The sequence below is a fragment of the Caretta caretta genome, chromosome 2, assembly GCF_965140235.1.
Source record: "Caretta caretta isolate rCarCar2 chromosome 2, rCarCar1.hap1, whole genome shotgun sequence".
Classification (NCBI taxonomy): Eukaryota; Metazoa; Chordata; order Testudines; family Cheloniidae; genus Caretta; species Caretta caretta.
Genome location: NC_134207.1, coordinates 46,697,190 through 46,722,803, shown reverse-complemented (window position 1 = coordinate 46,722,803; position 25,614 = coordinate 46,697,190). Strand labels below are relative to the sequence as shown.

The 25,614-nt window shown below is 48.9% G+C and overlaps 2 protein-coding genes across 5 annotated transcripts in view; one reads left to right on the top strand and one right to left on the bottom strand.

Annotated features, from left to right (window-relative positions):
* Window positions 1–9,496, bottom strand: part of NBN (nibrin) — an 89,900-nt gene extending 80,404 nt beyond the window's left edge. For all 3 annotated transcript variants that reach the window (XM_048841160.2, XM_048841158.2, XM_048841157.2), the window contains exons 1-3: window positions 9,343–9,496; window positions 3,738–3,871; window positions 1,992–2,140 (exon numbers count right to left, since the gene is read on the bottom strand). In XM_048841160.2, coding sequence (XP_048697117.1) covers window positions 1,992–2,140; window positions 3,738–3,871; window positions 9,343–9,385 — 326 coding nt within the window. In that variant the 5' untranslated portion in view covers window positions 9,386–9,496. The remainder of the gene's footprint in view (window positions 1–1,991; window positions 2,141–3,737; window positions 3,872–9,342) is intronic.
* Window positions 1–25,614, top strand: part of DECR1 (2,4-dienoyl-CoA reductase 1) — a 307,653-nt gene that overhangs the window by 253,919 nt on the left and 28,120 nt on the right. The window contains exons 1-2 of one of the 2 annotated variants that reach the window (XM_048841164.2): window positions 14,378–14,492; window positions 19,055–19,124. Coding sequence is in view for 1 of the 2 variants with exons in the window: in XM_075125076.1 (XP_074981177.1) it covers window positions 14,424–14,492 (69 nt within the window). In the remaining variant the exon portion in view is untranslated. Of the gene's footprint in view, window positions 1–14,377; window positions 14,493–19,054; window positions 19,125–25,614 lie in introns of those variants that run through there. The other variant, XM_075125076.1, reaches the window with a different exon arrangement.

Below are 25,614 nucleotides of genomic sequence, written 5' to 3'. Positions count from 1 at the left end.
ACTCCTCCAAAGACGGAGGCAGCGGAGTCCTACTTTCAACCTGGGCATGAGCCGCCCTCTTTCCTGAGTCACTTGCTGCCTCAGATAAATGGGAGTTGGTAAGGCTGTTGTGTGACACCCATGGGGGTCACAGCAAAAAAGTGCTTGGGAACCTTTGTGCTAAGACATCTCTTGAAAGTTTTATATTTTGAATACTGAGGTGTTGATTACTGCTACTAACTTATGCTTACTCTACAGTAATAAGTTATTTTCTTAAAAATTATTCTCCTCAACCTCTGAGGATAGGACAAGTAAGGGTCTTAAATTGCAGCAAGGGAGGTTTAGGTTGGCCATTCGGAAAAACTTCTTAACTGTCAGGGTGGTTAAGCACTGGAATAAATTGCTCTGGGACAGAGACGGGCAAACTACGGTCCGCAGGACCTTCCTGTCCAGCCCCTGAGCTCCCGGCCAGGGAGGCTAGCCCCCGGCCCCTCCCCCACCCTTCCCCCTCTGCCGCAGCTACGCCGCCGCGCGGGCAGCATGGCTGGCTCTGGCCAGGCGGTGCAGCTGCTAGTCCTGCTGCTCTGAGCAGCATGGTAAGGGGGTGGGGAGCGGGGGGGTTGGATAAGGGGCAAGGGGTCCTGGGGGGGCTGTCAGGGGACAGGGAGCAGAGATTGGATGGATGGGGCGGAGGTTCTGGGGGAGGTAGTCAGGGAATGCAGGGGGGGTTGGATAGGCGTGGGAGTCCCGGGGGGCCTGTGAGGATAGAGGTGTAGATAGGAGTCGGGGCAGTCAGAGGACTGGGAGCAGGGGGGGATTGGATAGGGGTGGGATCCCGGGGGCATTAGGGGCAGGGGTCCCAGGGGCGGGGGGAGTCAGGGGACAAGGAGCATGGGGGGTTGGATGGGTCGGGAGTTCTGAAGCGGGCAATCAGGGGGCAGGAAGTGGGAGGGGGCGGATAGGGGAAGGGGGCCACGCTGTTTGGGGAGGCACAGCCTTCCCTACCCGGCCCTCCATATAGTTTCGCAATCCCGATATGGCCCTCGAGCCAAAAAGTTTGTTCGCCCCTGCTTTGGGAGGTGTTGAATTTCCATCATTGGAGATTTTTAATAGCAGGTTAGACAAACAGCTGTCAAGGATGGTCTAGTTATTACATAGTTCTGCCTTGAGTGCAGGGGACTGGACTAGATGATCTCTCGAGGTCCCTTCTAGTCCTATGATTCTATTTTCCAAGAGTGTACTGTACATTGTTCTTTGGCTTAAAATTGTTCCACTTTTTGGTGCTAAAGTCATGATTGAATATGGTTCTGTGATATTAGTTTCTGAAACATGTTTCAAATATATTTGCTAAATGCGATACACTAAAGTAGCTTATTGTTATAAGAACTAAAGAGTGCTGTTCTGCTACAAACTAATGACACTGGTAGCAATGAGTCAGAGTAGGAGCCCAATTTAAGAGACAAAGTCAGCTTCCAACCTCCTTTAACACTGATTTAACAGTCATTAAAAAAAAAGTTATCAGTTACTTTATTTCTTCCTTGAGTATCACTGTATATTTATGAGGAAAATCACTGCCTTACCTCTTAAATCAAAGGCTGTGTAAGAGTGCAGCTCTGCAGCTTCCTTAGTTCCTTTCTCTCCACATCACTGACAGCGGAAGGAGACTCTGCCAAATTTCATCTCATGCCCCCAAATTTTATTCCTTTTGTAAATGGTCATGGATGTTTTAGGAACAGTTTTCTTAAATAGGGTTTTCATTCTTTGTTTAGGCTAATTTTAGGACACTTAATGCTTATGATGCAGAGTCACTTATGGGCTAATCTTTTACCACAAAAGGTTTCAATGTCAATTCACAGGAAGAACCTTCTACTTGAAGGTTGAACACATATCACTTTATTTTCCTTCTTTACAGAAATTTATCACTACTTTCTCTATTCTTTTACCTCCTTAAGTACACCCTGACAGCTGCAATTTTATTTCAGCATTTCAGAATAAATCCAACTAGTTCTCACCTGAACTTGCTTTCAAAGACTCCAAAATTGACTCTATCACCAGACTTCAGAGTTCTGGAAGTACCATTCAAAACTTTTTCTCCATTAACAGAGGTGCCATACTTAGAGGTGTCTTTTATTATTAATTCAGGGACTGAGAGAGCTTGACTCTGAAAATGAATATAAATAGGTACTCAGAAAATTATCTTATATTGTTACAGAACAAGCAGCAGCAGATGTATAAAATGAAAACACTTATGAGATATTCATATTTCTGTCTTAAAAATATACAGTATATTGAGACAAATGTTAGCTATGCAGTTCAAAGTTTATCACCTCCTTTCCATTACAAACAATTGAGAAAAAAATCTCCATAACTACTTAAGAGAAGTAGTATTTTTTGCATTCAACTTTGTTTTACTATAATTCACTACCTCTGCCTTTTGTTATATGGTAGTCATGATACCAATGCATCTGTACCCATGTACCAATATCAGGATGTGCTATTATAGCTCAGAGTGATGTTGGGGTGCATTTCCTACCACTACAGATTTACTTTTTAGTAAATCTTTGTGTAACATTGCTCATTTTTTGCCTTCTCTGTGACCAGTCTAGAAGCTATGGAGAAATTTATATAGCTATTCTATTACCTTTAGAGTTTGTAGATATTCATAAGTATTTGTGTGGGTCAGAATTAAAGCCCTAGTTCTGCAACTCAACGCATGCAGGTGGACCCTGCATACATACAGAGCCCTGCTGACTTTAGTGGGCCTCTGTGCTACAGCTAGGGTCCACTATTGTGCGTCAAATTACAGAAAGCCATTCTAAGGTTGCTGTGCAATGTTTTACATATGTGATATGTCACCAATGTGATAGTTACCAAATACACAAACCATAAACTTAATTGAATATTCACATTCAAATACCTTAATTGATCATTTTTACTCTTTACAATCCCCCCGGGCATTGTAATGTTGGTATGTAATTTACATACGGATTATATTAATCATGGGAAATAACAAGAAAAATGTTTCTGTGTGGAACAAACCGTATCAAATTTTGCTCAGTTACATAAGTGAGACTCAACTACCTCAAGAAGTCAGCGGAAGTTAAACCTGTGTGGCCATAAAGGTTATGTCTACAAAGACATAGCAAAGAAAAACCCACGGCTGGCCTGTCCAGCTGACTCGAGCTCATGGGGCTCGGGCTGCAGGGCTGTTCCTTTGCTGTGTACACTTCCAGGCTTGGGCTCCCACCTTGCAGGGTCCTAGAGCTCGGGCTCCAGCCCAAGCCTGGAAGTCTACACAGCAATGAAACAAGCCCCACAGCCCGAGCTGGCTGCCATGGGCCAGCCACAGGTGTCTAATTGCTGTGTAGACATACCTAAAGACACAAGCTTGGAATACAGAAAGTGAAGTGAGTCACAATCAATACCAAACCTTATGAGGCCTGTCTATATGGGGAAATTTACTGACATAATTACACCAATATAACTCCCCATGTGGGCATAAGAGTATCCACAGGGGGAATTATACCGATATTATTACAGCAGTATAATTTTGTCAGTCAATTTCCCTGTGTAGAGAAGCCCTTAGAAATATTCAAGAAAAAGACAGCATGAGTCTACTGCCACCGTAAAATGTAGGTTTGTTGGAATAAGACTGGAAATGATTTCAGATTGAAGAGCATATATTAAAGGTGGGGGAGTATCCCTAAACCCAGTCAGTTTTAGGTCATATAGCCATAATTAGTAAAGTGGATACTTACAAGGTTAGTTTCAGGGTGGGTGACAGTCAGAACTGCATGACTTCGACTTATTGACTGATCATCCTGAATTAAAATTGCACAGTTCTTGCGTCCAACAACATATTCAGTACCAACCAAAAGTCGATATGGCTCTCCTGAGAACAACAAAATTTACAAATATTTAACAGCAGAAAAACATAAGTACTTGTGAGCCATTTAAAAGCTTTTGTTAATATATACCAAACTCAGTCCTGTAATCATAGAATCATAGAATACCAGGGTTGGAAGGGACCCCAGTAGGTCATCTAGTCCAACCCCCTGCTCAAAAGCAGGACCCATCCCCAATTAAATCATCCCAGCCAGGGCTTTGTCAAGCCTGACCTTAAAAACTTCTAAGGAAGGAGATTCTACCACCTCCCTAGGCAACGCATTCCAGTGTTTCACCATCCTCCTAGTGAAAAAGTTTTTCCTAATATCCAACCTAAACCTCCCCCACTGCAACTTGAGACCATTACTCCTTGTCCTAGATGTATTGGGCAGGATTGGAAGTGCAATTCTATTTTACAGCTACATTTTTTCTTTCTCACTGGCTTCTGCACACTTGAGCTAGACTCACTGTTGTGAGGGAAAAAGTAGTTAATAGTTCTACGGCAATCTTCCAGAGAATGAAGTGCATCACAGTGCTAACTAAAAACAACTTGCAGTACTGCTTACAGGAAATGTACAGTACCACTTTTGGGAACCATTAAGTTTTATGTGAAGGAAAAAGTATAACATACTGCTATTCCAGAATATTACTCAGAAAGACAACATACAAAAGAGATTCAGATGAAAAAATCCTACAACTTTTTAATTGAATGCTGGATGATCTACAAGAGAAATCAGATCATAGCTGGTAAATATCCACTCCACTTTGACTGACTGTTATATTCCACTCTTGGCATTTGTAATCTAGACAACATGATGGCACAATCGCATACATTTTGAGTGAACATGAAAAACATGTTCACCTATTTGCCAGTAGAAAGAAACTTTTCCTGATCAAGGTGGGTGAATAAAGAGGTAAAGCACCAATTTCTACAGAACACAAGCTTTCATTTAAGGAAAGAGTCACTTTATAGCCCTGAGCAGGTAACTTTCAAATATGAATAGCTGTGCAGTGCTGTCTTTCTGAATATAATAACAATAACAGTGCCTCTGCTGCTGCTCATCACTTCCCTAAGCAGCAGAATTACTAAAAAGATTCTACTCAGTTTCACTGCACTACTTAGAACCCTGTTGCCAGTATTAAAATTAACTCAAACACACTTACTCTGGGGTGGCTTGGGAAACTAAAAGCAGCAGCACTTAGAATCACAGAATTATAGAACTGGAAGGGACCTTGAGAGGTCATCTAGTCCAGTCCCCTGCACTTGTGGCAGGATTAAATATTATCTAGACCATCCCCGATAGGTGTTTGTCCAACCTGCTCTTAAAAATCCCCAATGATGGAGATTTCACAACCTCCGTGGGCACTTTATTCCAGTGCTTAACCACTCTGACAGTTAGGAAGTTTTTCCTAATGTCAAACCTAAACCGCCCTCGCTGCAATTTAAGCTTCTTGTCCTATCCTCAGTGGTTAAGAACAATTTTTCTCCTTCCTCCTCCTTGTAACAACCTTTTATATCCTTGAAAATTGTTATGTCCCCTCTCAGTCTTCTCTTCTCCAGACTAAACAAACCCAGTTTTTTCAATCTTCCCTCATAGGTCATGTTTTCTAGATCTTTAATAATTTTTGTTGCTCTTCTCTGGACTTTTTCCAATTTGTCCACATCTTTGCTGAAATGTGGTGCCCAGAACTGGACACCATAATCCAGTTGAGGCCTAATCGGCGCAGAGTAGAACTGAAGAATTACTTCTCGTGTCTTGCTTACAATACTCCTGATAATACATCCCAGAATGATGTTCGCTTTTTTTCCTCCCAACAGCGTTATACTGTTGACTCATATTTAGCTTGTGATCCACTATGACTCCCAGATCCCTTTCCGCGGTACTCCTTCCTAGGCAGTCATTTCCCATTTTGTATGTGTGCAACTGACTGTTCCTTCCTAAGTAGGGTACTTTGCATTTGTCCTTATTGAATTTCATCCTATTTACTTCAGACCATTTCTCCAGTTTGTCCAGATCATTTTGAATTTTAATTCTATCCTCCAAAGCACTTGCAACCCCTCCCAGCTTGGTATCATCCACAAACTTTATAAGTGTGCTCTCTATGCCATTATCTAAATCACTGATGAAGATATTGAACAGAACTGGACCCAGAACTGATCCGTGCGGGACCCCACTCGTTATGCCCTTCCAGCATGACTGTGAACCACTGATTACTCACATGAGCAAGGATATACAGAAGTATGGTCTTCATTATTATTTTAAATGTTCACTCTCAGTCTGACATTGTGTCACATTTCAATGGGGAACAATTTTTTATGGTCAGGTTACAAGATCCTAAAAATGAGACTTGCTATAGTGATATTTAAATAAACAGGATTACTAACAGGCACTTAAGAGAAAAAGAATATTTCAGTTGTAGGCACTGACATTGTTCATAGGGGAGGTGGACCCCAAAAAAGAGATTGAGAGAGTAGAAACCCTCCCTTCTATATGTGATAGTAGCCAAGAAAATGAAGATTCTTCCTTCAAGAATGAGGACCTCCATCATAAAAAGAAAAGGAGTACTTGTGGCACCTTAGAGACTAACCAATTTAGACTGTACAGTATGCATCCGATGAAGTGAGCTGTAGCTCACGAAAGCTTATGCTCAAATAAATTGGTTAGTCTCTAAGGTGCCACAAGTACTCCTTTTCTTTTTGTGAATACAGACTAACAAAGCTGTTACTCTGAGACCTCCATCATGTCAATCACCTTCCAACTGGAGCCTGACAGAAAAGATGAAGCCCAAATTGTACAGACAATGAAACTAAGGAAAAGAAGTGAAGTGACTTGCCAGTGCCAAAACTGCACCTAATCAGCCCAACACCTGCATGTATGCATTCATATTGAAGTTGCACAGGTGCAACTGAGAAAATGAGAGACCCCTATATTTATTCTCTAGATACTTTTAAGACTGCCAATTTGGGAATGACAGTACCTTATAAATGTATTTTATTGGTTTCTGGAAGATTGCAGAGCATCTCACATCCAAAACCCTTCAGTGCAATGAAATGTAAGATCTGAACTGCTAAGGACTCAATTGATAGGGCTAAAGAACATAGCTGACCTCAAGGCCATATAGTTCCAAGGATCAATCCTATAGGATTTGAGTCAGAATGTGTCCAAATTAAAGACAAGTCTTTCTTTCCTCTGCAATTTTAAGTTTCCTAATATCATTACATTCTTCCATAATCAAAGTTAGAATGCCAAGTTTTAATTACATCAGTGAATTACCAAGGACTTGAAGTTTAACAATTTTCTGGGGAACCTAAATTAAATTAATTTGGTTTCAGTCTCATTCCTAGTGGCAAGTTTTCACAACACATGTACCATCACCAAAGCAGATTCTAATTGTCTCCTTCATTGGCAATTTAAGTCCCAGTCTACACTTGTTGGTATAGCAAATAACTCTAGAGGAGTTCTTTTGCCAGTATGGTTTATACCTGTTCCCTGAATAAAATCTACAGTAGTTTTTATTAGCATGGCTAGGTCAGTTAAGGGTTAAGGGCATGATTCTTTTTCCAGACTTCTAACTGACATAACTATGCCAGCAAAACTTTCTAGTGCAAACCAGACCTTGGTCAAGAAATCAAAGAATGAACAGGCATGAAGAATAAATGATCCCTTGAAAAATACCCTAGCCAGGTTAGGGATGAGGCATGCAAGAAAGACAGTTGCACTACACACAGGCACTGCAGCTACCCAGGCTGCATGTGTTCTGCAACTTGACGTTTCTGGAGCCTACATTCCTCCATCTACTTGATATCTTTTTCAAGCAATTAAAGTCAGATCATAGTGAGGAAAGAGGACGGACTGTTTTCTTCAAGAATTTATTTAAAAATGTAAAGTATTTTTTCTCCCCAAAACCTTTTCATATTTTAATTCAACTGAAGAAATTTACCCAGCCTATTTCACTGTATAACATGAAGTAAAACTTCTTTCTTGTAAATACAATTGCTGCCCTCAGTTAAACTATCAGCTAACTAAGCAGTATAACTGAGGCCACAAGACTGTGTTCTACATAAGTTTTAATCAAATTCTTGCACTGTCATTGTAGCCCAGGTAAAGTTCCTGCTCAGAGCAGACTCAAATGACACAGTGGTTAAAAAGAATAATTCTGGCAGTTGGCATACACTAGCTATATGTTGCTGATGTTATTTAATATATTAATGAAGCGGAAAAGTGGAAGAAATGCAAGGAGGCAAAATTTAAGATGGTCAAAGTAACTAAGAAGTTATTTTGGATGGGCAAGTATATAGATGATTAAGGAAGTCCAGAGGGCCCTGACAAAGGTGGATGGCAGAGAAAGTTTATTGTTGACACATACAAAGTAACACATATTGGAAGGAATAAATTTGAACCACTCATACAAAATACAGGGTTCTAAATTAACTTTACAAACCCAAACAAAAAGACTCATTGTGGACAAATCAAGGAAAACCTCCCCCAAACGCACAGCAGCAATCATAAATACAAACGAACTGTTAACCTGCATAAAGAATGACAGAAAATAACAACTGGAAATATTACATAAATCAATAGCACAACTCCATTTAGAATATTGTGATCAGTTCTGGTCACGTCATGTCAAAAAAAAAAAAAAGGCTTCAAAGAAGTGATGAAAATGATCAAAGGCACAAAAAGAATTTCATATTAAAAAACCTCAAGAGTAACTATTTAGCGATGAAAGAGACAAGGTGGGTGAGGTAATAATTACATTGCATATTTAAAGATGAGACATAAGAGGGGTCATAGAATAAACAGCAAAGAGAAAACAAATAGAAGTAAAAGGTATGTTTCTACATTCACTCCTATACACACCTTCACATAATAAAGGGGGCACTGAACAAAACTGAAAACGCAATCACATTAAAATGAGTAAACTATGTTTTTAAAGGAGACACATTTAGCCTGTCGAACTCATGGCCACATGCTATCGTTTAGGTTACAAAATCACGCGCTGGTACGGTTAGGAGACCATCCAGATTAGACCCAACTTAAAATCCTTATTTAAAGGGGACACAGACGCTGATTCTGCAGTGCACCAGAAGCTCGCAGCTGGAAGCCCCGCGGGCCGCTCACCCTGATGCACTGAATTGTAAGAAACAAATGCAGAAACAATTTGTATCCTGGGGGTGCTGAAAGCCCCAGAACCAAACTGAAAAGCCTGTCTATGATGGAAACCACTTGAACGCAAGGGGTGCTCGTGCACCCCTAGGTCTGGCACCTATGACTGAGGGGGTTGTTCCCGGCACTGCCCCCCGCCCCAGGACCCCTGAATCGGCGCCACCCCATTGCCCCACCCTCAGGCAACGTGCCCGCCGGCCTCGGTCCCAGTACGGATCCCACCGGGCAGCGGGGCCAGGTGGGAGCGGACAGGAGCCCAGAGGCCACGGGGCTGGGGGGTAGGGAACACGGCATTGCTGCCAGCCCTTACCTGGGGCAGGCGCGGGCCCTGCCGCTGGCACCAGCTTCCACATCCCCAGGCGGGGGAGACCTCCGACCTCCTCAGCTGGCACCGTCCGGTCCGCAATCCGCGGCCGTGTCCCGGGGCGCGCTCCCGCGCGGAGAGAACCAAGACTCGCTGAGGCACGGGGCTTGCAGCGCCACCTGTCGCCTGGGAGGGGAATAACGGCTACTTCGGCCGGCTGACTGCGCGCAGGCGCGGCGACTGGACGGACGCAGGTGGGGGCGGAAGAGGTTGCACTGCGGCCAGCCAGAGTATGGGTGGGGGTAGGGGAGGCTGCACTGTTGCCAGCTGGGAGTCCGGGCGTGGTTGGTGGTACAGTAACACATAACGTACTCTCATCAATCAGCAACTGCACTGTTGCCAGCTCAAGGTCAGGACAGTCGTGGGGGGAAGGAGGGGACGCTGCACTGCTTCCAGCTCACCTACCTTATTCAGAGTTATAAAGAGACTTGCTATAAATGATTCTTTGAATTAAGTATTGGAATTTCGAATATGATTATTACTATTAAAACACTTATGAGAGGGGCTCAGAGGTCTGGGCATGGATCCTTTCTCCTCTGCTCTGGGACACTAGTTTGAATTGCATCCATTAGCTAGTGTCTGACTGGGTCTCTGATAGCACATATGCAATGAGGTTGGAGTTCCTGTCTAGTTCCTAGCAGTGAGGCATCCTGATCACAATACCAGCCTAACAATTTTTTTTTAATGTGAATGTTTATAAACAATACCAGAGCTTCCATCCAATGCATTGGGCAGCCTTGATAATCCTTATATATTGACATTTCAGTTTCCGCAAACCAAATCAACCCAACATCTACATAAATATAATAGAAATTAATAACCCCACCTACCCTGCATGTGCACAAACACACACAGAGACTATCCTCAGAGTCCCATCTCTACCAGCTCTACCAAACACCTTACAGGCAACATTACAGGGGGGAAAGATGAGCCTTGCAGCACATTCTGAGTAACAAACTCAACTATCAGGGAGCTGGAGAGGACGTTGTGTTCCCAGATCTGAGGTCCTATGGAAGAACATCCTGCCAACTGTCATTACTAGGCACAGACATGTAGTCTTGGGGGTAGGACAGACTGACAGCCATTACAGGGGAATATCAACAAAGTATAGTGCACTCCTTTTATAAGAATCACATCCGTCCCAGATGATTTGATTCTTACAAGCGGAGAATAGGTTAGTATTGGAATGATTTTATCCCAGTGGTTTTGATCTTCCTCAATGGCTTTAAGCCATTGTGATCCACTTTCAGAGGCTTCCTACTTTTGCTATATTTAAAGAATCATTTGTTGTTTGTTTTTACACCTTTAGCTGTTTACTCCTCAAAATCCTTCTTGTCCTCTTAGTTGTGGCTTGCTATGATTTATGCTGCTGTTTATTGGCTTCACTAGGTTCAGATATCCAAATTTAGAAGGATATCTGTTTGGCTTGAATAGTCTCTTAAACTTTCCCGTTTAGTAATATTAGTTTACTCCTGGGCTACTGAGACTCTATTTTTTGTTTCTTTGTTTGTTTTTTAAGTATTTTACTTTCTTTAGTTTTAACTTCAAGGACTTTTTTGACTGACTTCATTTTTTTGAAATCTCCTTTCTGAAATTTGGTGTCACTGTGTCACTTTTGCAAAAAGAAAAGGAGTACTTGTGGCACCTTAGAGACTAACCAATTTATTTGACCGTGAGCTACAGCTCACTTCATCAGATGTTTACCGTGGAAACTGCAGCAGACTTTATATACACACAGAGAATATGAAACAATACCTCCTCCCACCCCACTGTCCTGCTGGTAATAGCTTATCTAAAGTGATCAACAGGTGGGCCATTTCCAGCACAAATCCAGGTTTTCTCACCCTCCACCCCCCCACACAAATTCACTCTCCTGCTGGTGATAGCCCATCCAAAGTGACAACTCTTTACATAGTCAAGTCGGGCTATTTCCTGCATAGATCCAGGTTTTCTCACATCCCCCCCACCCCCATACACACACAAACTCACTCTCCTGCTGGTAATAGCTCATCTAAACTGACCACTCTCCAAGTTTAAATCCAAGTTAAACCAGAACATCTGGGGGGGGGGGGTAGGAAAAAACAAGAGGAAACAGGCTACCTTGTTTTTCACTTTTGGGTACCCTATTTGCTCCTTGGATGTTGGATCTAATTATTGTGTGATCACTGTTCGTGGCTCAGCTACTGTCGCTTCTTGAATTAACTCTAGAACTAGCTGCTCCAAGAAACAATCACTGAAGTGTCCCAAGAAATTGTTTCTCTAGGCTTTTCCTTTTCTTGATCTAGGGGCTAGTAGTAGACCTGTACTAATATGTTTACAGCTTGGGATTTGTACCCATATAGAATGGATGCATAGTGAGTGGCCCTCTCTTTTTAATTCTCTAGATTTTATGGAATCCTTTAGATAGAGCACTCCTCCCATACATCTTTGGCTTAGCCTGGCATTCATGTATAGTTTGTAACCAAGTATTACAGTATCCTGTTACTTTTTGTCATGCCACCAAGTTTCCATAATGCTAATTATATCAAGGTCTTTGTCCATTGCAATGCATTCTAGCTCACCTATACTTCACAATAGGGTGGGACTCCTTGATTCTTGCAAGTACAATTACAGCATTTGACTTGAAAGAAAGGAGTAGAGCCACTGAAGAATGATTCAATTAACCCTTATTCCAACATATAGGGCTCGTCTACCCTTGAAACCCTTAAGTAGCACTGTAGCACTTCAGTGCAGACACTACCTATGCTGACATTCTGCCATAGGCATAGGTAATCCATCTCTCCAAGGCGCGGTAACCAGGTCAATCGAAGAATTCTTCCATCAATCTAGTGCTGTCTACACAGGGATTTAGGTTGGTTTAACTACATTGTTCAGGGGAGTGTATTTTTCACGTCCCTGAGTTATGCAGTTGGGTTGATCAAATTTTCTAGTGTAGATCAGCCCATAGTCAATGGTATCAAATATAGGTGACATATTTAAAGGAACAAGTGTGGATACCTTATCTTTTTCTGTGATTAGATCAGCAAATGCACTTTCTTTAACATACCCAGACTGAGTAGGGTCAAGGAGATTTGAGAATCCCAGATTCTAAAAAAATTGATTTGCCATAACCTTCCCAGTTATTTTTCTCAATAACTGATGTGAAACAGGTAAAAAGTTGGCAAGATTGAGAACCCCTGACAACTTGCATGATCTCAGGGAGGCACTGATAGTCTCCTGTGAGAACTGACCCAATGTTTTCTTACTGCCTACTCAAGTTTAATATGAGAGATACAAGGTAGGTGAGATATTTTTTACTGGAAGAAGATGAGCTATGTGTAAGCTCAAAAACTTGTCTCTCTCTCACTAACAGAAGTTGGTCCTGTCATAAATATAAAGGGAAGGGTAAACACCTTTAAAATCCCTCCTGGCCAGAGGAAAAACCCTTTCACTTGTAAAGGGTTAAGAAGCTAAGATAACCTCGCTGGCACCTGACCAAAATGACCAATGAGGAGACAAGATACTTTCAAAAGCTGGAGGGAGGGAGAAACAAAGTCTCTCTGTCTGTGTGATGCTTTTGCCGGGAACAGAACAGGAATGGAGTCTTAGAACTTAGTAAGTAATCTAGCTAGATATGCGTTAGATTCTGTTTGTTTAAATGGCTGAGAAAATAAGCTGTGCTGAATGGAATGGATATTCCTGTTTTTGTGTCTTTTTGTAACTTAAGGTTTTGCCTAGAGGGATTCTCTATGTTTTGAATCTAATTACCGTGTAAGGTATTTACCATCCTGATTTTACAGAGGTGATTCTTTTACTTTTTCTTCTATTAAAATTCTTCTTTAAGAAACTGATTGTTTTTTTCATTGTTCTTAAGATCCAAGGGTTTGGGTCTGTGTTCACCTATGCAAATTGGTGAGGATTTTTATCAAGCCTTCTCCAGGAAAGGGGGTGTAGGGTTTGGGGAGGATTTTGGGGGGGAAAGACGTTTCCAATCGGGCTCTTTCCCGGTTATATATCTGTTAGACGTTTGGTGGTGGCAGCAATAAAAGTCCAAGGGAAAAAGGAAAAGAGTTTGTACCTTGGGGAAGTTTCAACATAAGCTAGTAAAAATAAGCTTAGACGGTTTTCATGCAGGTCCCCACATCTGTACCCTAGAGTTCAGAGTGGGGAAGGAACCTTGACAGGTCCAATAAAAGATATTACCTTCCCCATCTTCTCTCTCTCTCTCTCATAGCCTGGAACCAACAAGGCTGCTACAACACTGCACACCCGTCGTGCAGGACAATCAATTGGCTTTCTTGTCAGCAAATTCTGCCCCTTACAATGGGTGGGAGCAAGAGACGGTACTACGTCTGTCTGGATGAAATCAATAGGGCCCTGCAAATCGGCGGATATCCACTTTATTTCCATGCACAGTACCATGTTGCTGCAGATCATGGATCAGATACAGATATTGATTTTGTATCCGCACTGGGCTCTAGAAATCAGCTATTCAGAGGAAAAGGAGCCACTTTGGCTGCCCCACCAAAATATCCACTGCTGCAGGGGTGGAAGGAGAACAGGTCACCGCAGGCTGAGGCTCAGCCTGTGCCTATATCCGAGAATCGTGTCTGTGTGTGGACAGGGTTGGGAGTGGCCAGACAGGCAAACACGAGGCTGATCCAACTGGCTCAGGCTCCTGCCAGCTACTTGGGCACCGCGGGCGCTTAAATGGGTAACAACATTTAACCAATGAATAAGAATTATGGGTGAGGGGTAAAAACGGGCGTGCGCGGCCAGTCCCCGCGACCCCGAAGCGGCTTTGGGGTGGGGGCTTCGGGTGAGTGAGGCGCGCGCAGCCCCAGCGAGGGGAAGCTCCGCCCTGGTGCGAGCAAGCAAGCGGCTCTCCCTCCTTGCCCCCGCCCCCGCAGGAGACAGGAGACCAGAGGGGGCGGGGCCAGGGCAGAGCTCAAGCCCCGCCTTTACCACATGCGCCGTCGGTCCCAGCGAGGAGCGGGGCCGAAGTCTGGTAGTTTGGCGGAGGCCGGGGGAGCGGCAGCGCGGTGGCCATGGCGCTCCGGGCGGGGTGGTGCGGCCTCTGGGGTGGTGCGGCCGCGCGCTTCCTTCCCACGACGCGGGTAAGGCGCCCCCCTCCCAGCCCCTGCGGAGCTGCCGGCCGGCCGGGGAGTCGCTGTTCCGCCCCTCCCTCCCTGTCGACCCAGCTGGCCCGTATCACCCCGCGCCTCTACCGGAGTACAGCGTATCCCCCCCTCGTCCTGCACCCCCAGGCTGCCCCCCTGGCCCGGGCCCGGCGTGTCCGGTCCCCCTCCTTCGTCCCGCACCCCCAGGCTGTCCCCCGGGCCCGGCGTGTCCGGTCCCCCCCTTCGTCCCGCACCCCCAGGCTGCCCCCGGGCCCGGCGTGTCCGGTCCCCCCCTTCGTCCCGCACCCCCGGGCTGCCCCCCTGGCCCGGGCCCGGCGTGTCCGGTCCCCCCCTTCGTCCCGCACCCCCGGGCTGCCCCCCTGGCCCGGGCCCGGCGTGTCCGGTCCCCCCCCCTTCGTCCCGCACCCCCGGGCTGCCGCCCGGGCCCGGGCCCGGCGTGTCCGGTCCCCCCCCCTTCGTCCCGCACCCCCGGGCTGCCGCCCGGGCCCGGGCCCGGCGTGTCCGGTCCCCCCACTTCGTCCCGCACCCCCGGGCTGCCGCCCGGGCCCGGCGTATCCGGTCCCCCCACTTCGTCCCGCACCCCCGGGCTGCCGCCGGGCCCGGGCCCGGCGTGTCCGGTCCCCCCTCTTCGTCCCGCACCCCTGGGCTGCCGCCCGGGCCCGGCGTGTCCGGTCCCCCCTCTTCGTCCCGCACCCCCGGGCTGCCGCCCGGGCCCGGGCCCGGCGTGTCCGGTCCCCCCTCTTCGTCCCGCACCCCCGGGCTGCCCCCCTGGCCCGGGCCCCGGCGTGTCCGGTCCCCCCCTCTTCGTCCCGCACCTCCGGGCTGCCCCCCTGGCCCGGGCCCCGGCGTGTCCGGTCCCCCCCTCTTCGTCCCGCACCTCCGGGCTGCCCCCCTGGCCCGGGCCCCGGCGTGTCCGGTCCCCCCCTCTTCGTCCCGCACCTCCGGGCTGCCCCCCTGGCCCGGGCCCCGGCGTGTCCGGTCCCCCCCCTTCGTCTCGCACCTCCGGGCTGCCCCCCGGGCCCCATCGTGTCCGGTCCCCCCCCCCTTCGTCCCGCACCCCCGGGCTGCCCCCCTGGCCCGGGCCCATCGTGTCCGGTCCCCCCCCCCCCTTCGTCCCGCACCCCCGGGCTGCCCCTTTGGCCCGGGCCCGCCGTGTCCGGTCCCCCCCCCCCCTTCGTCCCGCACCCCCGGGCGGCCCCCCTGGCCCGGGCCCGGCGTGTCCGGTCCCGCACCCCCGGGCGGCCCCCCTGGCCCGGGCCCGGCGTGTCCGGTCCCGCACCCCCGGGCGGCCCCCCGGGCCCGGGCCCGGCGTGTCCGGTCCCGCACCCCCGGGCGGCCGCCCGGGCCCGGGCCCGGCGTGTCCGGTCCCGCACCCCCGGGCGGCCGCCCGGGCCCGGCGTGTCCGGTCCCGCACCCCCGGGCGGCCGCCCGGGCCCGGCGTGTCCGGTCCCGCACCCCCGGGCGGCCGCCCGGGCCCGGCGTGTCCGGTCCCGCACCCCCGGGCGGCCCCCCGGGCCCGGGCCCGGCGTGTCCGGTCCCGCACCCCCGGGCGGCCCCCCGGGCCCGGGCCCGGCGTGTCCGGTCCCGCACCCCCGGGCGGCCCCCCGGGCCCGGGCCCGGCGTGTCCGGTCCCGCACCCCCGGGCGGCCCCCCGGGCCCGGGCCCGGCGTGTCCGGTCCCGCACCCCCGGGCGGCCCCCCGGGCCCGGGCCCGGCGTGTCCGGTCCCGCACCCCCGGGCGGCCCCCCGGGCCCGGGCCCGGCGTGTCCGGTCCCGCACCCCCGGGCGGCCCCCCGGGCCCGGGCCCGGCGTGTCCGGTCCCGCACCCCCGGGCGGCCCCCCGGGCCCGGGCCCGGCGTGTCCGGTCCCGCACCCCCGGGCGGCCCCCCGGGCCCGGGCCCGGCGTGTCCGGTCCCGCACCCCCGGGCGGCCCCCCGGGCCCGGGCCCGGCGTGTCCGGTCCCGCACCCCCGGGCGGCCCCCCGGGCCCGGGCCCGGCGTGTCCGGTCCCGCACCCCCGGGCGGCCCCCCGGGCCCGGGCCCGGCGTGTCCGGTCCCGCACCCCCGGGCGGCCCCCCGGGCCCGGGCCCGGCGTGTCCGGTCCCGCACCCCCGGGCGGCCCCCCGGGCCCGGGCCCGGCGTGTCCGGTCCCGCACCCCCGGGCGGCCCCCCGGGCCCGGGCCCGGCGTGTCCGGTCCCGCACCCCCGGGCGGCCCCCCGGGCCCGGGCCCGGCGTGTCCGGTCCCGCACCCCCGGGCGGCCCCCCGGGCCCGGGCCCGGCGTGTCCGGTCCCGCACCCCCGGGCGGCCCCCCGGGCCCGGGCCCGGCGTGTCCGGTCCCGCACCCCCGGGCGGCCCCCCGGGCCCGGGCCCGGCGTGTCCGGTCCCGCACCCCCGGGCGGCCCCCCGGGCCCGGGCCCGGCGTGTCCGGTCCCGCACCCCCGGGCGGCCCCCCGGGCCCGGGCCCGGCGTGTCCGGTCCCGCACCCCCGGGCGGCCCCCCGGGCCCGGGCCCGGCGTGTCCGGTCCCGCACCCCCGGGCGGCCCCCCGGGCCCGGGCCCGGCGTGTCCGGTCCCGCACCCCCGGGCGGCCCCCCGGGCCCGGGCCCGGCGTGTCCGGTCCCGCACCCCCGGGCGGCCCCCCGGGCCCGGGCCCGGCGTGTCCGGTCCCGCACCCCCGGGCGGCCCCCCGGGCCCGGGCCCGGCGTGTCCGGTCCCGCACCCCCGGGCGGCCCCCCGGGCCCGGGCCCGGCGTGTCCGGTCCCGCACCCCCGGGCGGCCCCCCGGGCCCGGGCCCGGCGTGTCCGGTCCCGCACCCCCGGGCGGCCCCCCGGGCCCGGGCCCGGCGTGTCCGGTCCCGCACCCCCGGGCGGCCCCCCGGGCCCGGGCCCGGCGTGTCCGGTCCCGCACCCCCGGGCGGCCCCCCGGGCCCGGGCCCGGCGTGTCCGGTCCCGCACCCCCGGGCGGCCCCCCGGGCCCGGGCCCGGCGTGTCCGGTCCCGCACCCCCGGGCGGCCCCCCGGGCCCGGGCCCGGCGTGTCCGGTCCCGCACCCCCGGGCGGCCCCCCGGGCCCGGGCCCGGCGTGTCCGGTCCCGCACCCCCGGGCGGCCCCCCGGGCCCGGGCCCGGCGTGTCCGGTCCCGCACCCCCGGGCGGCCCCCCGGGCCCGGGCCCGGCGTGTCCGGTCCCGCACCCCCGGGCGGCCCCCCGGGCCCGGGCCCGGCGTGTCCGGTCCCGCACCCCCGGGCGGCCCCCCGGGCCCGGGCCCGGCGTGTCCGGTCCCGCACCCCCGGGCGGCCCCCCGGGCCCGGGCCCGGCGTGTCCGGTCCCGCACCCCCGGGCGGCCCCCCGGGCCCGGGCCCGGCGTGTCCGGTCCCGCACCCCCGGGCGGCCCCCCGGGCCCGGGCCCGGCGTGTCCGGTCCCGCACCCCCGGGCGGCCCCCCGGGCCCGGGCCCGGCGTGTCCGGTCCCGCACCCCCGGGCGGCCCCCCGGGCCCGGGCCCGGCGTGTCCGGTCCCGCACCCCCGGGCGGCCCCCCGGGCCCGGGCCCGGCGTGTCCGGTCCCGCACCCCCGGGCGGCCCCCCGGGCCCGGGCCCGGCGTGTCCGGTCCCGCACCCCCGGGCGGCCCCCCGGGCCCGGGCCCGGCGTGTCCGGTCCCGCACCCCCGGGCGGCCCCCCGGGCCCGGGCCCGGCGTGTCCGGTCCCGCACCCCCGGGCGGCCCCCCGGGCCCGGGCCCGGCGTGTCCGGTCCCGCACCCCCGGGCGGCCCCCCGGGCCCGGGCCCGGCGTGTCCGGTCCCGCACCCCCGGGCGGCCCCCCGGGCCCGGGCCCGGCGTGTCCGGTCCCGCACCCCCGGGCGGCCCCCCGGGCCCGGGCCCGGCGTGTCCGGTCCCGCACCCCCGGGCGGCCCCCCGGGCCCGGCGTGTCCGGTCCCGCACCCCCGGGCGGCCCCCCGGGCCCGGGCCCGGCGTGTAACGCCCCCTCCGCTGGCACACACATGGTACCCCCATAGCTAGGGAACAGTGTACCCTTACTGTCTTCTGGCACACGCATGCTGCCATTATGGCTGAGGCATGAGGTGACCCATTCCCATCTTCCAGTTTCCTTCCCCACAGGGCTCACAATGTAACTATTCCAGGAACCAGCATAACCCATCTCATCTCCCCTCCCTCTGGATGCAGTGCTAACCCTTGCTCCTGTAAAATACAGTGACATTCAGCATTGCCTGCCCCACCAAGTGTTTAAAATAATCATGAGATTTACTTATAATAATGACATTTTAAATCAGTTGTGGTTTATTTTTATTTATCTTTTGATTTCTTAGTCTTTAGGATGCACTTGCTTAATTGTTTCAAGTTTTCCTCTGTCACCTTGAGGGCTAGAAATTTACTTTTTAATTAAAGTTGGGATTCTCATGTAATGTCTTTATTTCAGTAGCTAGGGCTTTAGAAAAAATGCCAACAGATATCATGAAACTTGTAATAAAATTTTTAGAGTTAACAACACTGGAAGCCCACTCTGTTTCTCCCCTCTCTCCTCTAGGAACACAGTGAAAGCCATGCATCCAATGAAGTGAGCTGTTTCTCACGAAAGCTTATGCTCAAATGAATTGGTTAGTCTCTAAGGTGCCACAAGTACTCCTTTTTCTTTTTGCGGATACAGACTAACTAGGCTGCTACTCTGAAATCTACATACCCAGTATAACTTCTTTAGGCAGAGTCACCTTCACCTCACCATACATAATGGTGTAATTTCTATCCTCCTCCCCCCAAGCATTCAGTGGAACCTTCCCTTCTCTAGCTGGATAAATATTGTAGGTGCACAGCAAGCCTTTTACCAACCTTTGGTCTTGGGAGCAGTACTGTTCAATACAGTTTAACTAAAATAGCTTACATTTTACAGTCAGAGCAACAAAATAAATTGGTCTGTTTACTTATGGTACCTTTGCAGACCGTGTTTTGGAAGAGTTTTGTCCAGACACAGCACTTACGGGTCAGAGAAGACTTGCTGTGTTATTCCTACAAGTGGGAGTAATGTTATGATTTCTCTCCCCTCCTCCTTCAGTTACCTAGTTTATTTTTAGCTTGTTCCTGGGCATGTTTTCAGTTTAGTTTGATCCCTAACCCATGTTTACATGTGGGTTGTTTTTGTACTGATGTTGTTGCACACTGGTGGAAACTACTTAATGTAGACAACATTGCATGCACCCATGTAAAAAGTGACTTGTATCAGTGCAGTTTTCCTCAGTTTGAAAATGGGCTATCTGCATGCAAATTATGGTGTATACAATTGCAGCGCCTCTACGCTAGCGGCTGGCACCCGTGTCCCGACATAGAACTGAGTATTAGATTTTTTTCGTTGTGGTTTGTGACAATTCCCACTACTGTGACTCCTCTGAACAACTTTGCTGCTCTTGTCCTATAATGAGCCCGTTCTGTTCTCCTGCCCCCAGAAATCAGCTGTATGTTTGTCTGACTTTCACTTATACATATTTTTTGCTGCTGTGTTCAGTCCTTTACTCTTTTGACTCTAATTTGTTTCTGTGCCACAGTTAGAATTCCAGTGTTGTACCTGGGACGCTGTGTTATCCTTTGACTCTCCAGATCAGCTGTCCATTCACAGAGGGTCTGTGCTGTAACTGCTCAGCCCCTTCTGTAATGTGCTAAGTATCTTGCAAGATCAGAATAGGTAAGGCCAGCTCTTGACTAAGGCCTGGTCTACACTGGGGATCGATCTAAGATTCGCAACTTCAGTTATGAGAATAGCGTAGCTGAAGTCGATGTCGACTTAGAATCACTTACTTCACATCCTTGCAGCGCAGGATCGACGGCTGCCGCTCCCTGGTCGACTCCACTTCCGCCTCTTGCCATGGTGGAGTTCCGGAGTTGACGGCAGAGCGATCGGGGATTGATTTATTGTGTCTACACTAGACGTGATAAATCGATCCCTGATAGATCGATCACTGCCTGCTGAGGAAAATATACAGCTGCTCATGCATCCTGCCCTCTTTTAATTTAGCTGTTTTTTCTTTGTTAGCCTTGCTTGCAAGTCTCACTTGAAGAACCAATCAGATCTCTATAGAACAGTTATATAAAAGTGCCTATGAGTCTATGTATCCCCTAAAAATTCTGCACATAGTTTTAAAACCATAAATGTATTACTGCATTTAAGTAAAGAAAGAAAAATACGTTTATTATTTTATTTTGTGGCAAATGTGTACACGTGATTTGTCAATTTATCAAGCAAATAGTAATTTTACTCTTTCAATGCACTTTACCAAGGTGGATTATTTCTATTTTAAAGACTGTACGGCTGAGATACAGACATTAAGTTACTTGCTAATGGTCATATAATGAGTCAGTAGCAGGCGTGGAATAAAAATCCTGGGCTCCTGATTTCACGTGGTGCTAGCATTCATAAGTAACTACATCGATGTATAACTGACCTTTTGGACATAAGCAGTTACTGCAATTGTATGTGGGCTTGCATGGAGCAGTTCTAAAAATTGGGCCCAGTAAGACTTGAAAGTCCCATATACATTTGGTTGGGAGCTGAGATTCTGAAACCATCAAACCAATTACTCTTTCTGTTTGGCTGGCAAGCCTGGATGTGGCCAAAGTATATTAAACCTGTGTTCTGAATGTGCCCACTCTCCCAGTTTTGTTTTCTCCCAGTCTACTTGCCTTTCATTTTCCCATCTTCACATTTTCTCTGAAATTCCTTTTTAAAATTCAACTAGTCTAGTTTTATTTCTCTTTCCTTCAGCCTGGAAAAAGATTCATGGTCAAAATGTCACTTCTTATGTTCTGTTCCTAGGGTATATATATTAGGTTAGGTTTTGAGCATCTCACTTAGCTTTTTGTAACCAAGATATATAAAAGGAAATGAGAAAAGTGGTAATTGAAGGTAGTTTGTGAGGTAGACAATATGAGCGTTTTAAAGCTGTGGAGTTCATAAGGAAAGAAAAAAAGAGCCTTTGCTAGCATTATTTTTGAAATAATTTCTTCCAGAAAAAGTTTAAGAATTGACAGTGCCTCCGATGAAAATCTGGTATTGATTAGAAAAAATATAAAAAATAAGTCTGTGTACGGGGTTATTCTGTTACAGCTCTGATTACCAGGATTTTGGTGCTTCAGAAAACACGTGGTCTGGGAAATTCTTATTGATTCTCAATTGATTCTGAACAAAATCTTGATCTGAGTTTCTTGAATTTCTCTAATATATTTTAGTTGACAACTTCTGTATAGTGTAAATGGCCCAAACTGGCTTCTTCAAATCATATTGGGAGCTTATATTTAAAAGGATCTATTACAAATAAAAAATTAGTAACATTAGCAAGAAAGTATTATTTTAGATTGTTATTAATGTCTGTATAAAAATAAAATACTTTTAATCATTCATGATTTTTTTTGTTCTGTATTCAGAATATAGAAATAAACCAGTTATTTTCACTTATTAATGATTTTACATTAGCCCAATGCTGCACTCTTTGGATTGTAAAAATATGTAGGTGGAAAATGTGGAATATTCAAATTCAAGCATACCCATTTTTGATAATATTTTAAGCACTATTTCTAAAACATTCCTATAGTACTAGGTTTCATAAAACCTGTTTTATATGAAACCTACAGATCGTGAAACAAACCCATCTGTGTCTCTCCCTTTAAACATCGGTTTAAAAGTGAACAAATCCCTTACATGTTATACTCCTGGGGGAATTCTGTGTCACAGTTCGTTCACAGAATTAATGTCCTCTGCAGATTTCTTTCCTTCCCCATAGAAAATTATGACTTCTGACAGGGAAGCAAAGGGAAGACACAGGACTGGTCACACATCCCTCCCTGGAGGTGCAGGCAGGTTAGTTTGGGTCCCCAGAGCAGCCAGTAGAGATGTAAATCACCGTTTGGGTGGGGGGGGGGGGGTGATGGACTGGGCAGTTTTAATTTTTTCGCGCAGAATTCCCCAGGAGTAATATTAGAGATAATGGATAAATATTAAGTACATTTGTCTATGGAATAAGAGGGCATATGCTTACCATTTGTTGTTGAGTGGAATGGACAAGAGAATAATCAGGTCTGTAATTGGTCTTCCTGAAGTTGAGAAACCACAAAAGTCAGATGAGAGAACGCGAATGTAATGTAATGCATAGTATATTGCTGTGAGTGCCGCTACAATGAACCCTTCGCTACATTGTAATATATACTGAAAATGAAGATTTTCCAAGAACATTATATTATATATGGGTTTGTGTGCCACACTCCTCATCACAGTAGTATCTGATCACTTTCCAGTGGTGCATTTAGTGATGTAACTACCATCTGCCATGTATTGTGTGTGCTCCCCAGAGGGAGAAATGCATACAGTGGAGAGTCTTATTTTACTAGGATGTTTTTAATATACATGTTGCTATGTATTTATGTTAGCTTAGGCAAGGTCAAAGAAATGTGGTGAGGTTTGTGATGGTCCTTAGTTCCTGGGGGGAGTTCATTCCACAGTCTCAGTCTGGCCCCCAAGAAAGTTACGTGTCTCACACAAACGAGCTTTATCTTCTTTGTAGAGAGTTCCATTGTGTCAGAGGAGTGAAGTTGTTGACCACAGTCTTCATCTTGGAGATATCCTGGGCCCAAATCATGGAGTGTCTTGAAGATAAGGTCTGAAACCTTGAACTCGATTTGAGATTTTAAGGGTAGTATAGGTTTTAATTTATTTGTAGTAGCCTATATTACTGAGCAGATGTATTACAGCTTTCTATAGCAGGAGTTTCCTGAGCACTGGAGGTTTCATGCCCAGGTATTATTCATTGCCGTAATCCAGCCAAGAGATCATGAAAGTATGAATAACTGAGGCCAGGTCATTGTCCACCAGAATGGGACACAACCAACTGGAGATGGCAAGAAAATGTTATTTGTGAATGCTGCTATGTGAAAATTTAGTATCAGCAAGCAATCTAAAAGTACTCCTAAACATCAGACTGAATTGAGCAATGGTGGGTATATACCTTCAACCAAAGGAGACTTCACCATGGCTGAAAACTCTTGAAAATATTTTCTTTTGCTCACTAGCATCACCTCTGCTATGCTCAGTGGAGGTGCAGTTTCCTATCCGTACTCATTGGATGTGTCCCTCCAAGAAGGATTTAAACTGTTTTAGTGCATTACCCTGGACTTCTGCCACCCCTCTAAGGTGAGACAGGAGTATCTTATTGTCAACAATGTTGAATTCTGCAGAGAGGTCCTATAGGATGAGAATAGATGTTCTGTCCTTTCCATTGACAGGAGATCAGTGCCGCTAAAGCAATTTCAGTTCCATGGCCTGGCCTGAATCCAGATTGTGCTGTGTCTAGAATATTAGCTTCAATTAGATGAGGTTGTAGTTGGCCTTTAGCTAGCTTCTCTGTGAGTTTGCTTGGGGGGGTGGGAGATTTAACGCTGGGCAGTAGTTGGCTAGAACTGATGTGTCCAGGGTAGGTTTCTTCAGTGTTGGTTGGACTGTTGCGTGTTTGACGTAGGAAGGAAAGATTCCTTTTCTGAATGAGACATTGACTTATTTCAGTCAGGGATGGTACTAGTTGATGTTGGCTCTTTCACAAGCCAGGAAGATCATGGGTTGGATTCACAAGTTTCAGGTTGACACTCATGTAATGTCCGAACTTCTCGATGAGTGAATATACCGAACTCTAGGAATGCAGGTGGTGATAGGTGGAGTGGATCCAGGCCATTTGAGAAGGCTTCCTGAATGTGCGTGATCTTTCCAATGAGATAAGATGATTTTTTGGTGTTCGGCTCTGATGCAGGTTGCAGACTCTTCGGATTGAGAAGTGAGTGGTGAAAATGTCATTCTATGCAAAAAAGCATTTGACTTTTATTATCTTCATGAAAAGTTCTGGTGGTGGATGGCAATCAGATAGTAAAACTGTCTTTGATATGGGAAAAGATTATTGTAGTTTGGTCAATTCATTGTGTATGGGGGGGAAAAAAGAGAAAAATACCATGCCAAAATAAACAACTAGTAAACAGCTAACTGAAAAAGCAAAACATTAACTTATATAATTACAAAAATATTTCCACAAGCTCTGCTGTGGAGGAGTTCTAAATTTTTATATTATTTACCAGGCAGACTGCAAACTGTCCCAGAGTATTTACTTTAGTATGTAATCTAGATTTTCATGATAAGTGTGCAGACATTTTCTGCCACAGACTCTCTTTATAGTGTTGAATTCTTTTCTATGCCTCACTATGTTCTTTTTTACTTGTTACTTCAATTACCAGGTTCACTTCAGGAATGTAAGATTTCCTTTTTCTTTAAAACAACTTTATAACCAAGTAAAGACACTTTTTCTTCTGGTCAGAACCAGGGTGGATTTTATTTAAATCATGATTTAAAGTGCCTCGATTTAAAAGACTCGATTTATTCATGGATTTCTGGTTGTTATAACTTTCATACATATTCTTCACAACTCAGAGATAGATGTAGGTTTCACCTTTTAGAAGGTACACACTATATATTTTTAAAGTGATTTATTTTGAAAACGTTTCATATTAGTTTTACAGCTATATCGGAAAATGAAAGATTGTTTGGTTATTTCATTTACCAAAGGTAATTGAAGCAGATATTTATGAAGTCATCGGGAGTGAACCTATCTCCAATTCAACAGGTTGATCATATTAATATTTGGAGGATTTTCTTGCCATGATGTATTAGGAGGAGAACATCACCAGACGGACATTTAAATTGTTTTATTTAACTATTTCTCACCTCTATATATTATTTATTTAAAAACATTTTTGCTGTTTACAAGCATGTTATCTCTGGAGACACAAATCCACAGTTTGAAAACTGCAAAACTAAACATCTCTGATGGTATCTTCTAGACTGAGCACTGAGTCCCAATGGGTAGATAGATTAATCTAAATAATCTACACAGAAGCCCCTGGAACCTCCATAAGATTGGGTCCCTAATCCATGAACTATTGGAACTCATTTACAAAACTTTTCTTAAACATTACATGAATATAGAATAGAATTAGAGTTTATAATCCCTATTCCATGATGAGATATCTTTGAGCTATAATGTATCTTAATTAAAACTATCTTTAGATTGC